General features: G+C 39.1%; 1 protein-coding gene across 1 annotated transcript in view; it reads left to right on the top strand.

Moving 5' to 3' along the window:
- Positions 1-5,348: 5,348 nt before the first annotated feature.
- The window catches only part of LOC126473392 (melanotransferrin), a 120,705-nt gene continuing 108,304 nt past the window's right edge, over positions 5,349-17,749 (top strand). The window contains exons 1-2 of the mRNA XM_050100400.1: positions 5,349-5,546; positions 8,353-8,498. Coding sequence (XP_049956357.1) covers positions 5,468-5,546; positions 8,353-8,498 — 225 coding nt within the window. The 5' untranslated portion in view covers positions 5,349-5,467. The remainder of the gene's footprint in view (positions 5,547-8,352; positions 8,499-17,749) is intronic.

The following is a 17,749-nucleotide window of genomic DNA, read 5'->3' as shown; positions in this document are numbered from 1 at the left end:
GATCCCGTCGACATTCTGCCACGATATTTCGGCCCAGAGACGTCCGGCCATCATCAGGTGAGTACACAACTACTGAAGAGCCCAGGTGCAGTCGCGGTATTTATGCCGAATCTCGCGCATGCGAAATGTACTGGCATCCTACAGCGCATGCGTCAGGTGTTGACATGTGCAGCATAGCCGAGTTGTACGTGCTGCCCTCGGTGGTGAAAATAAAGGTTCATCTAGTCATTGAGTATCGAATGACACTGTCGATTCCGCTGTGATTGTATAATTTTAATAACAGGATTCCAATTTTTATCCAGCTGAAAGCCGTTGTCACGATTTATAAGATTATTGGCAAGACGTATTTCCACTGATTCCTTGATTACAGAATCCCAAAAACTGGAAACCGGGGCTAAAATTTTTGTTCCATTGTATTCCATTGAATGTCCCAATGAAATACAGTGCTCTGCTACTGCCGATTTTGACGGTTGCCGCAGACGGGTGTATCTTTCATGTTCTATACATCGTTCATGGACAGTTCTTGTCGTCTGGCCAATATATGCAGATGCAGATGCAATACCCTTACCATGCCTGTATATAAGAAAAAAGTGTTGTTAATATAAAAATTGACATTAACAATTATAAAACCAACTCACATCTTCACTCATACAATACAAGAATGTGCAATGATATCCACATGAAAAGAGTAAACAAAGTTTAACACGAAAACAAACCAATATTCAGGGAACTATTTTGTACAACAAACTGTCAACTCAGCTAAAAGAAAGAAAAACGTTGTCTACATTGAAGGAAGCAATATTTAAATTCTTAATGACCAACTGCTATTATAGTATAAATGAATATCTGCGGTAACCATATAGCAAGTAACTACATTCATTTACTATATGTTGATAGTACCATGAATCAAAAGCTTGCCACAGCCTCAGTGTTACGTTTTCTGAACAAAAGTGTTAAATCAATTATTTACTTGTAACGTATGTTGTGAAATGGTCTGAAAAAAATTGTTAAATCAATTATTTACTTCTAATGTATTTCATGTAAAATATCCTTCCCATACTTTTATATTATTACAGTAATCAAAGTTATGTTGCCCAAAAAAATTGTGATGGGTACAATGAACCATTGTGTTATGTAGGAAACTGTACACCCTTACCTTATTTTTATTATGTTCTTTGACGATATCCACACAATGTACATTATCGCTTCATGAATAAACTACTACCACAACTACATCCACTACTATCATCACAATGTGTGCAGTACCTGAGCTGCATATGCTGCTTTTAGGACCTACAGATTACTTCAAAAAAATGTCCTCGAAAATATAACTGACAATTAAAAACGAAGTTAAGTTTATGTTCTTCCCAAATTACAAGGAATTTTTCATGGAAAAGTGTTCTCATTCTTATTGCGTTTACTAACTACTGTAATTCTATTATCTCTTACTATAGAGGACTATGCTAATAGATCAGTCTTTATCCCGAGTTTATCGTCGATGTCTTGCAGACATCATCGACACTGATTTCTTTCATTAACCTGGAGATGAATATGAACTTTAAGTGTTGTTGTTGTGGTCTTCAGTCCTGAGACTGGTTTGATGCAGCTCTCCATGCTACCCTATCCTGTGCAAGCTTCTTCATCCCCCAGTACTTACTGCAACCTACATCCTTCTGAATCTGCTTAGTGTATTCATCTCTTGGTCTCCCTCTACGATTTTTACCCTCCACACTGCCTTCCAATTCTAAATTTGTGATCCCTTGATGCCTCAGAACATGTCCTACTAACCGGTCCCTCCTTTTTGTCAAGTTGTGCCACATACGCCTCTTCTCCCCAATTCTATTCAATACTTCATCATTAGTTATGTGATCTACCCATCTAATCTTCAGCATTCTTCTGTAGCACCACATTTCGAAAGCTTCTATTCTCTTCTTACCCAAACTATTTATCGTCCATGTTTCACTTCCATGCATGGCTACACTCCATACAAATACTTTCGGAAACGACTTCCTGACACTTAAACAAATTTCGGTGTTAACAAATTTCTCTTCTTCAGAAACGCTTTCCTTGCCATTGCCAGTCTACATTTTATATCCTCTCTACTTCGACCATCATCAGTTATTTTACTCCCCAAATAGCAAAAGTCCTTTACTGCTTTAAGTGTCTCAGTTCCTAATCTAATACTCTCAACATCACTCGACTTAATTCGACCACATTCCATTATCCTCGTTTTGCTTTTGTTGATGTTCATCTTATATCCTCCTTTCAAGACACTGTCCATTCCGTTCAACTGCTCTTCCAAGTCCTTTGCTGTCTCTGATAGAATTACAATGTCATCGACAAACCTCAAAGTTTTTATTTCTTCTCCATGAATTTTAATACCTACTCCGAACTTTTCTTTTGTTTCCTTTACTGCTTGCTCAATATGCAGATTGAATAACATGGGGGAGAGGCTATAACCCTGTATCACTCCCTTCCCAACCACTGCTTCCCTTTCATGCCCCTCGACTCTTATAACTGCCATCTGGTTTCTGTACAAACTGTAAATAGCCTTTCGCTCCCTGTATTTTACCCCTGCCACCTTTAGAATTTGAAAGAGAGTATTCCAGTCAACATTGTCAAAAGTTTTCTCTAAGTCTACAAATGATAGAAACGTAGATTTGCCTTTTCTTTATCTTTCTTCTAAGATAAGTCGTAAGGTCAGTAGCGGAGCTTTATGTACTTCTCTCGAGAGGTTCATATCCAACTACAGGAGTTAACGAGTAGCTATATATAACATTCCTTTCAGTGGACTGAATTTGCCAATAGTACAAAGACTGTTTTAGGTATAAGCTTTCACAATCCTGGCGGTGGAGAAGTATTTTATAAATGTACTGAACTGGAATGGAGAATCAGATATAGCTGGCAGATTTTTTGATATAAGCTAATTAGATAAACAGTCTATTATTAGAGCCAGATCTATGCGATACCAGTTTTTATGCGCTTTTTATATGTGTTTGAAATATTTTGAAAAATGTGCGAACAGTTTCTAGAGTCCATAGTCTCAGTAGGAGTTATATAGAGGCTTTCTTGTTTAAGACATTTCACATGAAGGAATTGCCAGATGTTTCAGAAATTTAGGATTATTAACATCACGTTAGTACAATAAAAACTGGCTAAATAGTCCGATTGCCATTAGTGTTTTGCCGATAAATAAAAAGCAAATGAAAATTGTCACTGCTAATGACAATGTGTTTAAAAAGTAAAGGAAATTGGTTGGATGGTTGGTTGGTTTTGCGGAAGGAGACCATCGGTCTCATCGGATGAGGGAAGGATGGGGAAGGAAGTCGGCCGTGCCCTTTCAGAGGAACCATCCCGGCATTTGCCTGGAGTGATTTAGGGAAATCATGGAAAACCTAAATCAGGATGGCCGGACGCGGGATGGAACCGTCGTCCTCCCGAATGCGAGTCCAGTGTCTAACCACTGCGCCACCTCGCTCGGTAAATCAAATTGTCAGAGCACATTTTTTATGGGGAGAACAAGGATAAATTAGGTGACAGTACGTTTGTTTGATACGACTCGTAAACTTATAAAGGTCTCAGAAATGAGATATTTAAATTGCATATATGCAAGTGAGACAGTCTATATAAGCTGGGTTTACACTGCAAGTTGCTTGCAGAAGTTATTGCTGCAAGTTATTGCTAGCCGCTTGCAGCTGTGTTTACACAGCAGCACAAGAATTAAGCAAGATTCTTCGGCAAGTTCTTTAGCAAGAAACTTGCGTCAACAACTTGCTGATACTGTTTACATATGCTTTCAGTACCACTGGCTACAAGTGTCAGCCGGAGTGTAAAATGACAAGTAGGCGGGTGTGAGATGCTGCAGCTCTTGTAATTGTAATGCAAAACGTGAAAAAGAAAAAGATTGTTGATGTTAATAGCGCCCGTCATATCAAAACGAGACACAAACTTTGGTACTGCTGTTGTAGCAAAGGAATGTTTGCTAGTCACTCTATGATTTATAGCTACCGGTGAGCTACGAAAAAAATAGGTATTTCATTTATTTATGTGACACATACAACCAAAAAAGTTTGAATTTTGAAATCATTTCTTTGTAGGAGACTCATACAAGTTCCTAATATATTTGTTTCATATTCCCGTCAGCACGATTTCTCTGATCGTACCCGATGTATGTAGAGCCATTTTTAACATCTTGAAAAGGGAAAATTATTTGAAGGTATGTGAAAACACAACAATGAAATCAATTTTTTATTGAAATAAACTGCATTTTACAGAATGATATGCTATAAAAATGTTTTTTTTCTAATGCTCATAAAATGTAAAGTGACAAGCTAAGTAAATAGAACATGTAATAATTACACATTGTCTTTTTCTACACTCCTAAAACAACAAGCGAGTGGATGCAGGTGGCAAAGGGGTTGTGTCTTCAAGTTATGCTACTTTCTATGTAATTCTTTTATAGATGAGTCGAACATCGACGAGATTTCATTTAATGCGCTCATCTTCTTCACTCTATCCTTAAAGTCTCGATTATGCACGTTCCGTATTTCGGGGTAACTCTCCACGGCTTCAATAAAATGTTCTGTATCCTGCTTCATCCATTCACGTTTCTCCTCCATTTCTGAAATTTGTTTGCATATAATAAGATGGTTGCATAAAATTAAGTCACCACATTAAGTAAAATGTTAAATATGAGTGTTATGCAGACGACATACTTACTATAACTTGCGCTTCCTATTTGCAGGAAATAGAAATAAATCCTAAAAGCTGCAAGTTACTTGCAGATACTTCTTGCGTGGTGTCCACACTGGAAGCGGAAAACGTGCAGCAAGTCACTTCCGCAATAAATTGCAACAGTCGCAAGTCAACTTGGCAATATGTTTACACTCGCAAATCGCGCGGCAAGTTCCTCCGCGCAAGTAAATTGCTGCAATAACTTGCTACTGTAAAGCGAGCATATATGAAATCCTTCAAATGTAATTTGCAGAAAGGCCATGCAGGTTAAACAGAAACTTGCTTTTCCCAGCTTCTCAGGTGATTTTGATTCCCCTAGAGTGAAAAAAAAGGTTATAAGTACTGTTAATTTTTACGAATATGCGACTATATTTTTCCATTTTCGAAATGAAAGTTATATTAACCTAAACTACGCACAATAACCAAAACACGCAAACAGTGCACAGGACAATACAGTATGTTTTTGCTGTCTGCCACTGAAAAAACGCTACGAGATGCAAAATGCAAATCCGATGTCAGCCGAGCGCAGACCATCGGATCACCCGATAGGCACCAAGGTTTGCTGTCCGTAGACACAAGTGGTTTTCATAGGTATTATGATCTCTGGTCAACGAATTGTTCTGTTGGTAATCATTTCAGGGCGGGTACTGTGTGATGTGACGTACTAGTGGGTGTTACGGTTTGGATGTGTTTAATTTTTTGTGTGCATTTGTTTTATTGAGTGTGTTTAAAAATGTCTTGTAGTTTACGCCTAATTTCTGTGGTTTTCGTCGTTACGGGGAGTATGATATGCTGCAACGCTTACACGCAGGGTAAGCCTCTACATGTTAAGAAACTTGACGTTTGCTTTAAAACTGTGAAACTTTTATGTCAAATATTTCTGTAAAAGTTTTCATTAGGAGTATTGTTATGCCACTTGTTATCAATTCATACCAAGAAAGCTCTGCACTGCCTGTATCTGGAGGGGCATCTTGTTGATGACACATACTGAGAAAATGAAGTGTAATCCTGCGTCAGTTAATATAATAATTCATAGCACACAAAGCATGCAACAACATCAATGTCATTCGTCTAAATTCTCCCTTTGCGTCATGTCAAATGAACCTTGTTGCATCCTGAGCCAGAATAGAGTCCTTCTGTCATGTACAGTGCAACATGATTTGGACCGTTTGTATCTTGTCCATTCTCAATTATAGTTTCGTAGATTAAGTCTCTCTACTGCTCAGCACTTAATTTGTGTTAACAACAATGACCAGTTTTTCCACATAATGACACTCAACAAGTGGATGGATCCTTCTCCACACTGGATATGTGGATGGATCCTTCTCCACACTGGATATGTGGGGTTGCATCCAAGAGGTGCAGTGAAGTATCAGGCTCATTATAAATTCACTACTAAAGTTTTCTCAGTTCCATACAAAGAGGGCACTCATTCATAAGAATATGTGATGCCAATTACCGCAGGGTCCTTTTCAGGTGGGACCTTGATTGTGTGCAATTGTGGCAATTTAGGCGACTAAGATGCTCTCAGGATATAGATTTAAAGACGATGTTGGCATTTTAAATTTAGTTTCAGATTGTTTTCATTGATGCAACCCATCCATTTGACACCAGTAAGTTCTGTCATATATCCATTGAATAATTTATGTCCATGCAAGCCCTACAAATAGTGATCACCAGCTGTTATTGGTGAAAGCAGAATGCTACAGTGAAGCAGATCCAGCAGTTCGTGTCGGTTGTTAGGTCTGATGTTTAGTATAGTGTGGCAGGTGCACACCTAGTGTGCAATATTAAAATTTATATCTATATTTCTACTCCCCAAGGAGTCATGCAGTGTATTACATTGGGTAGGTACATCAAATACCAATAAAAGCTGTGTATAAACTTGAAAATTGAACACCATCCCCATTTTGTGTAATGTGTGCAGAATGAAAGGTGCATATTGCTCGTCACAAACCCAGTTATCTTAACTATTTTGCATAGAGCAACATCTGGAAGTGTTTGTTGGAACTGAAATTTCATAACTAATCCATTATAACAGTAGCATTGTGGCAAGCAACTGGAAGAATCTGTAACCTGTAAGGATCTCTACAAACCTAATTACAGGACAGTAGTTAATAGTCCAAAAACATGAGTATTCTAAGAAACTGTCCAAATACATGAACAAGAGAGATGCTGAAATTACTCCTGCGAACCTAGTAGAACTAGCACTCCTGAAAGAAAGGATATTGCGGAGACATGACTTAGCCACAGCCTGGGGCATGTTTTCAGAATGAGATTTTCACTCTGCAGCGGAGTGTGCGCTGATATGAAACTTCCTGGCAGATTAAAACTGCATAAGTAAAGCTGTGAGGATGGGGCGTGAGTCGTGCTTGGGCAGCTCAGTTGGTAGAGCACTTGCCCGCGAAAGGCAAAGGTCCCGAGTTCGAGTCTCGGTCCGGCACACAGTTTTAATCTGCCAGGAAGTTTCATATCAGTGCACTCTCCGCTGCAGAGTGAAAATCTCATTCTGATAACACTTGGTTGTTGTTTAATGGTGGACCTGACCCATACAAAGGTTTCAGTATTTTTGGTAGCAAGGAAAGTTTCCTATAGGTAGCTGATAAAGGGGTTAGCATTTGAGGTGCTGTACCAATAGTTGTCAGTATGCTGTTGAAATGTTTAGACACTATGTTCCTCAAGTATTACCCCATGTTATCCCAGTTCTAGTAGTTGTTCAACACCTCCCACCACAGATTTAGATTTATATTCATGTTGTTGCTTGATGAACTGCCCACAGTTTTTGGTTGATTTTCACATTGTCTGTGTGGCAGTGTCATAGGTAAATACTGATAATACAAACTTATTGTGAATTGTGATTTTCAGAAACATCGGAAGCTTAGTTTTGAAAACACTATTTAGTATGCTAAAAGCTCTCCAAGCCATTTTTACTCTTCTGCTTGATTCTTTATCTGTCCATCCCTTTATTGCCTTCAACTTCCCTGATACAAGATCTCTATCATCTGATTCTATGCTTTCAGTGTTGATTTGTACTATTTCCTGTTTGGTATGTTGATTATAAGTCATATTATTCTTTCTCAGCCCTACTTGTAAATTTGTTGGCCGGCTGTGGTGGCCGAGCGGTTCTAGGCACTTCAGTCTGGAACCACGCGACCGCTACGGTCACAGGTTCGAATCCTGCCTCGGGCATGGATGTGTCTGATGTCCTTAGGTTAGTTAGGTTTAAGTAGTTCTAAGTTCTAGGGGACTGATGACCTCAGCTGTTAAGTCCCATAGTGCTCAGAGCCATTTGAACCATTTTGTAAATTTGTTCTGTTTAGTTCTTTCATTACTTGTTGAAAACTGTGTGTGCTAGTGGCAAACAGTACAGTGCCATCATCAAAACAAAGAGTGTTCAGGTATGTTGCATTAAGATCTATTTCTTCTCTTTTTTTCAGTTAACAGTCTGATAAACATCTTATGGAACTACTGTGAATAGCTTTGATGATGTGGACTGTCTTTGCATTACTCTTCTTTCAATTCTGAATTTCTCATTACGCTATTGGAAACTGTGATAATGTTCTGTAACCTATAAATGTACTGCTCCTTTTAGCTGACATCCTAATAACAATTTTTAAGGGCATCCGGATATTGATATGCTGGAGAAGATGACTTGGTGTACTACAAGTTCAGCTGAACAAAGGAAGTGCAAACAGTTTGCTGATGCAGTTGACAGGGACAAAGCCCTGTTTGGTCCAGATTTAATGAAACTTGACTGTGTTCAAGTAAGTATTAGTTTTTTAAATCATCTTGCTCTGAAATCATGGAACTCATGGGTAATATAAAGTCTTAAACATGTTTTCTTATTCTGCATGAGAACTTGCTACTACAAACAGCATAGTGAACGCATTATTGTGGCCAAGATAGACACAAAGCCCATGCCTACTACAGTAGTACAAGTTTATATGCCAACTAGCTCTGCAGATGATGAAGAAATTGATGAAATGTATGACGAGATAAAAAATTATTCAGGTAGTGAAGGGAGACGAACATTTAATAGTCATGGGTGACTGGAATTCGTCAGTAGGAAAAGGGAGAGAAGGAAACATGGTAGGTGAATATGGATTGGGGGGAAGAAATGAAAGAGGAAGCCGCCTTGTAGAATTTTGCACAGAGCATAAATTAATCATAGTTAACACTTGGTTCAAGAATCATAAAAGAAGGTTATATACCTGGAAGAATCCTGGTGATACTAAAAGGTATCAGATAGATTATATAATGGTAAGACAGAGATTTAGGAACCAGGTTTTAAACTGTAAGACATTTCCAGGGGCAGATGTGGATTCTGACCACAATCTATTGGTTATGAACTGCAGATTGAAACTGAAGAAACTGCAAAAAGGTGGGAATCTAAGGAGATGGGACCTGGATAAACTGAAAGAACCAGAGGTTGTAGAGAGTGTCAGGGAGAGCATAAGGGAACAATTGACAGGAATGGGGGGAAGAAATACAGTAGAAGAAGAATGGGTAGCTCTGAGGGATGAAGTAGTGAAGGCAGCAGACGATCAAGTAGGTAAAAAGATGAGGGCTAATAGAAATCCTTGGGTAACAGAAGAAATATTGAATTTAATTGATGAAAGGAGAAAATATAAAAATGCGGTAAATGAAGCAGGCAAAAAGGAATACAAACGTCTCAAAAATGAGATCGACAGGAAGTGCAAAATGGCTAAGCAGGGGTGGCTAGAGGACAAATGTAAGGATGTAGAGGCTTGTCTCACTAGGGGTAAGATACATACTGCCTACAGGAAAATTAAAGAGACCTTTGGAGAGAAGAGGACCACTTGTATGAATATCAAGAGCTCAGATGGTAACCCAGTTCTAAGCAAAGAAGGGAAGGCAGAAAGGTGGAATGAGTATATAGAGGGTTTATACAAGGGCGATGTACTTGAGGACAATATTATGGAAATGGAAGAGGATGTAGATGAAGATGAAATGGGAGATAAGATACTGCGTGAAGAGTTTGACGGAGCACTGAAAGACCTGAGTCGAAACAAGGCCCCGGTAGTAGACAACATTCCATTAGAACTACTGATGGCCTTTGGAGAGCCAGTCATGACAAAACTCTACCATCTGGTGAGCAAGATGTATGAGACAGGCGAAATACCCACAGACTTCAAGAAGAATATAATAATTCCAATCCCAAAGAAAGCAGGTGTTGACAGATGTGAAAATTACCAAACTATCAGTTTAATAAGTCACAGCTGCAAAATACTAACGCGAATTCTTTACAGACGAATGGAAAAACTGATAGAAGTGAACCTCGGGGAAGATCAGTTTGGATTCCGTAGAAATGTTGGAACACGTGAGGCAATACTAACCTTACGACGTATCTTAGAAGAAAGATTAAGAAAAGGCAAACCTACATTTATAGCATTTGTAGACTTAGAGAAAGCTTTTGACAACGTTAACTGGAATACTCTCTTTCAAATTCTGAAGGTGGCAGGGGTAAAAATACAGGGAGCGAAAGGCTATTTACAATTTGTACAGAAACCAGATGGCAGTTATAAGAGTCGAGGGGCATGAAAGGGAAGCAGTGGTCGGGAAAGGAGTGAGACAGTGTTGTAGCCTCTCCCCGATGTTATTCAATCTGTATATTGAGCAAGCAGTAAAGGAAACAAAAGAAAAATTTGGAGTAGGTATTTAAATTCATGGAGAAGAAGTAAAAACTTTGAGGTTCGCCAATGACATTGTAATTCTGTCGGAGACAGCAAAGGACTTGGAAGAGCAGATGAATGGAATGGACAGTGTCTTGAAAGGAGGATATAAGATGAACATCAACAAAAGCAAAACGAGGATAATGGAATGTAGTCAAATTAAATCGGGTGATGCTGAGGGGATTAGATTAGGAAATGAGACACTTAAAGTAGTAAAAGAGTTTTGCTATTTAGGGAGTAAAATAACTTATGATGGTCGAAGTAGAGAGGATATAAAATGTAGACTGGCAGTGGCAAGGAAATCGTTTCTGAAGAAGAGAAATTTGTTAACGTCGAGTATAGATTTAAGTGTCAGGAAGTCGTTTCTGAAAGTATTTGTATGGAGTGTAGCGATGTATGGAAGTGAAACATGGACGATAACTAGTTTGGACAAGAAGAGAATAGAAGCTTTCGAAATGTGGTGCTACAGAAGAATGCTGAAGATAAGGTGGGTAGATCACGTAACTAATGAGGAGGTATTGAATAGGATTGGGGAGATGAGAAGTTTGTGGCACAACAACAACAACAACATGGGAACTTGAAGGATAGTTTTTAAACATGTGCTGCAGTTTCATAAAGTGTGCCTTCAGACGACACCTTACATGATTTATGCTGGAGGGTGTGTAGATATTATTTTTCTCTCTTCCTGGGTGGTACATGGATGGTAAAAGTAAAGAGACAGGAGCAAAGAGATTGCACAGGGTAATGTAAATAAGATTCTAAACCAAATTCTTGTACAGCTAAATTGAAATTTTTAAGATAAATGTTATAAATAATTCTTAGGTTTACTTAAATAACAAGAATAAGACACTCATATCTTTGCTTTAACTGTGTGTTATTCTTTATATTTATTTTCTAATCTCCTTCATGCCCATGTTTGGTTGGAGCCCAAACAAACAAGAACCTGAGGTTCACACTTGGCAGATCTAAATGTGAGAGAAACACAAGATGGAAAATGTAGTGTGAAATGACACATTCAACCTGGCTACAAATATCTGCAGTTTTGCATAATTTTGCAATGAATCATTTTCTTGGCCTATGTGTTTACCATGGCTACCAAGACTGTAGGGGTGAAAGCTTTTAGATAGAATTGATAGTAACCTTTAAAGTGCAACGATAGCTTACTGTATTAGAGTACGGGACATACATCATTCTGTGCAAGACATCTTTTTAAGTCACTGTTTTTTTTTTTTTTCACGCAATGTGTCATTGCATCTCCCAGAGTTTTTCAGGGTTCGAGTAAGTAGTAGATGCGAGGAGAGAAACTAGGAATATAAAATTTACTGCAATGATGGAAGTAGCAATAAGACAGTTTATTGACTTGCTGTGCTGCATGATATTTAGCACATCGAGCTTTTTTGGTCTAACAACTGCAGCACCAACTATTTTGAATTATTATTATCCAGCAGGGCACATATTCCTTAAGAAATAAATTTAAACATAATGGTGTCATCCCTTTTCATGTTTCGCCTCATGAAGAACAAAATGCAGTAAGCAATAAGCATTGGTTATTTTCATATTTTGAGGGGGTTGTCAGTGAGGAAAAGTTTCATAAAGGTTTGAAATTGGGTGCAAAGTTTGTTGCAAGTCACTAAGTACTATATAGTGTGTGTAATAGCTATATGTTATGCACTGTGTACATTATGCAACAAATAGTGTGGGTGTATTAATTAAACACACTAAAGAGTGTGAAAGATGGCAAGTCCGTTGCACTTGTCTTTCTTTCACTATATTTATTGAGTTCATGTGGACACATGCAATTAGGGCATTTCTATGAAGTTAGGATGACACTGTGCTGATGTGATTATTAAAGAGGGTGGACAGTGGTTGTGTATTGAGTTCATTGATAGCTAATTAAGTGGAGTAATTTTGGGTTACAGGACTGAGTTTACATTTTGATGGGCAGTTATGACGGCAGCTGAGTGAAGCAAAGCTTGCCAGGGGTTGATGGCAGAAAGGATGCTTTATTGGTGTCAGTTCGGAGAACAAGGAAGGGATGTGGATGCCGGTATAATGACTGGACCTGCTTTTATGCAGAATAATGCACACTGGCATACATGATCTGAGCAACAGTGTGTCCCCTAGCCAAGGCCAGAGAAGTACTCTCAGCGGATCACAGTACATTGTTGTAGAGGCTTTTGGCAGAGTTTCTACAATTTCTTTATCTGAGTCACGATGGACTGGCACCCTGATAATTCTTCTCTATCAAGGGAATGCGTTCTTCAGATTCTGCAGATATCCATCCACCTTATGTTTTCCTGTGAACCCTCTTTCCAGACCTGTATCTGTTAAGATTGTGAAACAGAATCACAACGGTGTCTGAAATGGGTGTCCATGGCAGGATTCCCAACACAATGTTGTTGGCATAGCGGATACATTCTTTTAGAGTCACATAGGTACCCACACCAAGCTGCTCTCCATATGATTGGAGAAACTGCACCTCGATTGGGTCGCTGACGATGACATCAGAGGATGTACCACTGGACACCTGTTCTGTACTACGGAAAGCAATAGGATTGGTGGAGCAGCATGCACTTATCTTCTGGAGGGAGGTTGCACTGAGAAGTGAGAATTATATGGTGGCATATAGAAGCACTGCTACATTGTGATTAGTTGTTTTGCTTTTTGAGAGTTCTCCACATGGAATGTATTTCAAAACGGTGGTCGAAAGACTGAGAAGTTGGGTGGATATATTTGGGCTATGGCCACGAGTAAATTGCTTCAGGCTTTTGGCATGGTGTGTTGATACAGTCAGTTGTTGGCCCTGAGGCAAGTCTGATCATGTATTTGGTTTTGATCTGGAGACTGGTCGCGGATCATGGGGCAAGAAGAGGAGATGGGGGTTCATAGTAAGAGTTGACACAGAGGGACACTGGTTGCCGCATTGTGGACTCCTGCGGGTTGTGATGAGGACTTTGCAGCTCCGGTGCATTAGGGACCTTTAAGGTAAAGTTTCACCATCCATGATTTGCTCTTTTGAACAGCAGCAGTTGCTGTCCAATTTTTGTGGTTCACAATCATTGCAGACAAAATAGTCAGATCACACTATCTGTAATTTAAGTCAGAGTTGAAGTTAACTTTCCTGTGTTCCCCAACTTCATCAAATGTACATGTGCACATAATCAATTTCATTAAACAGGAGCTTGTATGTAATCAAGGTTGTTTATGCATATTCATGTCCAATGACATTCATGGTTTTAGTAAATCTGTTGTTATCTTGAATGTCATCTGTTATTTTGAAATATACCATTCCTTCGTCACTTATTAATTTGATTGATTTATGTGGGATATAGTAGGAGTTATTTTGAAGTATTATCCATTGTGTCAACTTCAGTTTCACTGCTAGGGACTCAAATATGTCAGTTATGTCTAAATATCCTGTTGCGTTTAATTTCACAGTGGTTTAACTGAAGGGTGGTTCTGTGCAATAGAATATTCCACGGTAGAAATTCATTAGAGGTACACCACATACCTTCCCACTAAACTAGACATGTATAAATTGACAACCCTGCCAGGATCAAAGCCTAAACAAATAATCACAATGTGGCAGCACTCCTAAATGCCAATCACATAATTGCCCACTCTCAGTACAGCCTCCCTCCAGAAGATTGGCAAATTCTGTTCCTACAGTCGTATCACTTTCCTTGACATACAACAGGTGTACCATCAGCATCCCAATCAAGACGTTATTTCTCTGCCTGTGCAGGGAGCAGCTTGGCATGATTGCCTATGTGACACTAAAAAATGCAGTGGCCATGCCAAGAACATTGTGTTGGGCATCCTGCCATGCCAGCTCATTTCAGCCACCGTAGCGAAATGTTTTCATGATCCTAACAGGTATGGATCTCACGGGAAGGCCACAGGGGGGGGGGGGGGGGGGGGGCGGTAAAAAAAATCTGTTGGATTCCTGCAGAATCTGAAGAATGCACTTTCATCAACAGAGAACATTTATCGGGTTGTCAGTCCGTCGTGCCTTGGCTGAAGAAATTGTAAAAACTGTCGCAAGGCTCTGAGACAATGTACTATGATCTACTGAGAATGAGAACTCTTCTTTGCCCATGGCAAGGGGACCATGTGATGCTCAGGCCATGTACGCCAGAATATGTTCTCCTGTGTGAAAGCGATGACCAAGGCTTTCAGGCCCAGTCACTATACCTGCAGTAATGTCTCATCCTCATTCTCCACACTGCCAGTAAAGTGGCCTTTTCCCCATTAATCCCCAACAAGCTTGCCTTTGCCCAGCTGCCAGTGTAACTGCCCATCAAAATATAAACTTAGCCCTGCCACCTCAAACACACTCCATGCAATTAACTAGCAATGAACTTAGTACACGACGACTGTCAGCCCTCTTTAATAAACATCATATCTGTCACAGTGTCATCCTAACTTGATACAAGTGCTCTAATTGCATGTGCCCAGTTGAAGTGAACAAATAAAATGGAAAAAAGGCGATCCCAAAGGACTTGCTGCCTTTCAAGTAAGCAGTATACTCATTACTTTGAATCATATAAAGTAGCACATATCAACCAGAAAAGCAGCTTCACAACATAAAAGTTCAAAAATCAAAAAGACTTTTTCAAAGACTAAATATTTTTCTGTAATTCACATAATATTCTTTAAATCAATAAGTGTGTTGTATTATACACTTCCTAAAGTACCCTATGTTCTGCCTCAGGGTTCAAGCTATCTCCTCGCCTAATTTTATCAACATTGGTTCAGCAGGTTCAGAATAATAAATTCAAATGTCATGCATGATACAACAGTTCTTCATGCATCTCACTGTTTTTCACATTATATATCCTGCATGATCTGTTGTACAATGATATAATATTGTAGGTAAATTCAGAGGTGTATGTGAGCACTGCGTGCAAAATGTGTTGCAAATACAGTTAGTACTGAAGAAGTAATAAATAATTAAAACATCGTGGCTGATCAAAAATGAACAACGAAAATGTAGTTAACTTTTCCTTTCATCATTACATGGAGGGGGGGGGGGGGTCAGTGAGAAAATGTTATGTAAGAATTGGAAGTTACATGTTTAGATGTAAAGTTTATTGCAAGTCACTAAGTGATCTCCTTCTCAAATACTGGATGAATAAAATCTGAGTATTCATTATTCATGGCATCCACTTCTTATTCAACCCCACTCTGAACTCTTTGATAGATAGGTGGTTCTTATCCCTGCAGCAGTTCTCTCCTGACAGTAAGACCAAGTTTGGTTGAAATTGGTCCATTGGTTTTGGAGGAGGAGTTTTGTGTGTGTGTGTGTGTGTGTGTGTGTGTGTGTGTGTGTGTGTGTGTGTGTGTGTGTGTGTGTGGCTGTAAGACAATGTATAATTGCTTTTTTCTATAATCCAATTTTGACCAAATATAACCTATACGGTGTCCCTAGCTTAACTAAAGTTGCCAGTGAAACCTCTAAAAATCTGTGTAGTAGTTTTGTATATTATTATGTTCAGACAGACAAGAAAGTTTTAATAAAACTTAAAATAATGTTATCTTTAAGTTCTTTTGCTTGGAATCATGTAAATAGATTCATCACTTTTTGATGAATTTGCGTCTGTAAATGAATTGACAAAGTTTTAATTACACCTGTAGTATTATTATTTGTAGTACTTGCTGTAATTCTGCATAGTAAAGTTGTTTGTACCAGTTTCACAAACTTTTAACTAGAGGCATCTCAAAATTATTATTAACTTTGTACAAAAATATGTCAGTGTATTTCCACTTAAAAATTGATGATTTACGTTGAGTAGTGATGGATTCTATGTGAAGCAAATGTGGTGTTGTCAGCATGGTTTGGAGTCCACAGACTGTAGGTCACCCTGTAGCTAACTGGGTGAGTCAGCTCAAGATTCGGAGTAACCTAGTAAAGTGCTATAGTGTTCAGACCTGTCTTCAGACTGATAACAGCTTTACCTTTATGTTATTGTCATTGATGAATGCAACATGACATCACTGTAGATGAATAGTAAGTCTTCTTCAGTTTATTTTTCCACTGAGAGTTCTTACAAAGAAGATTTTTTATTATGGTTAATAATTTACATAGATCATTGTGACAAAGGGGCTTCCTGTTGTGTGGTTGCTGGTTATTCTACATCATCTCTATGTTGGCTAGCTCGTCTTTGCTTCTCACAAATGTGAAGATACTGCCGCCGCATTGTCTTGTTAGCTATGCACTCCACATCAATCAGATCAATTACAGTTACATTATTTATGTGTAATGCAACACTATATTTTTACATGAATGCTATAGCATGTTGATTAATATTAGCATTAATATTTGACCTTTCCAAATATGTGTATAAGAGATTGTTGTGTCAGTTGCAACAGGTGTCTAGGTCACTTCTGTTGGAGACACTTACTTTTTCTTGTTTCTTTCTCTTTTTTTTCAACACTGTATCCTGACTATGTAATATCCTATTAATGTGCACTACTTCTGTTTCTCTCTCTCTCTCTCTCTCTCTCTCTCTCTCTCTCTCTCTCTCTCTCTCTCTCTCTCTTTTTTATAACAATAAGAGAAATTCTTGAGTGGAACCATATGTAAAACAAGGGAAAGGCAAATACACACCTATAGCAGACTGATGTGTGGCACATAGATACATGTAAAATAAAATGTTATTCACACTTGCTTTTGAGCTCTTGCTCTTTTTTCTACCAGAAGTACACACATTCACACACATGAACACTCCTGCAGCTGCGGAGAGTCTTATTATCGATTATTAGTTATTAGGAGCAATGGCGTGGGCTAATGGAGGTGGGAATGGGTGGGAAGGGATACACGATGGAAGGAGGAGGTAGTGGGATAGTGCGAGGCATGTTTTTGGGCAGATGACTCAGTGACTGCTCATCAACTTGAAAGGAGGTCAGGTGGTAGAGCATATAAAAGATGTATAACAAGGGAGGAGGGGAAGGAAGGATGTAAAGGAGAAGAAGGTGGTGATGAAGAGAGGGACAGTTAGGGGAGAGAGAAAGGCGGAGGGGTGGAAAAGGGGGAGAGGGGGAGGTCGAGAGAGAGAGAGAGAGAGAGAGAGAGAGAGAGGGGGGGGGGGGAGGGAGGGAGGGAGGGAGGATACCTGCATGGGTGTGGGTGGAGTAGTAGTAGTAGTAGTAGTGGTAATGGTGGTGGGAGAAGGAAGTACATGATCTGCATAGGGAAGGAGTGGTGTGGACAGAAGAGAAAAGGAAGTAGATAAGGATGAGGCAGTGGGAAACAGGTTAGTGCAGATTTAGGCCAAGTGGATTGTGAGAGCACAGGATATTTTGGAAAGACATTTCCCAAC

Source organism: Schistocerca serialis, chromosome 4 (genome assembly GCF_023864345.2).
Source record: "Schistocerca serialis cubense isolate TAMUIC-IGC-003099 chromosome 4, iqSchSeri2.2, whole genome shotgun sequence".
Taxonomy (NCBI): Eukaryota; Metazoa; Arthropoda; class Insecta; order Orthoptera; family Acrididae; genus Schistocerca; species Schistocerca serialis.
Note: the sequence above shows the minus strand (reverse complement) of the source record. Positions and strands in the feature narration are given on the sequence as shown.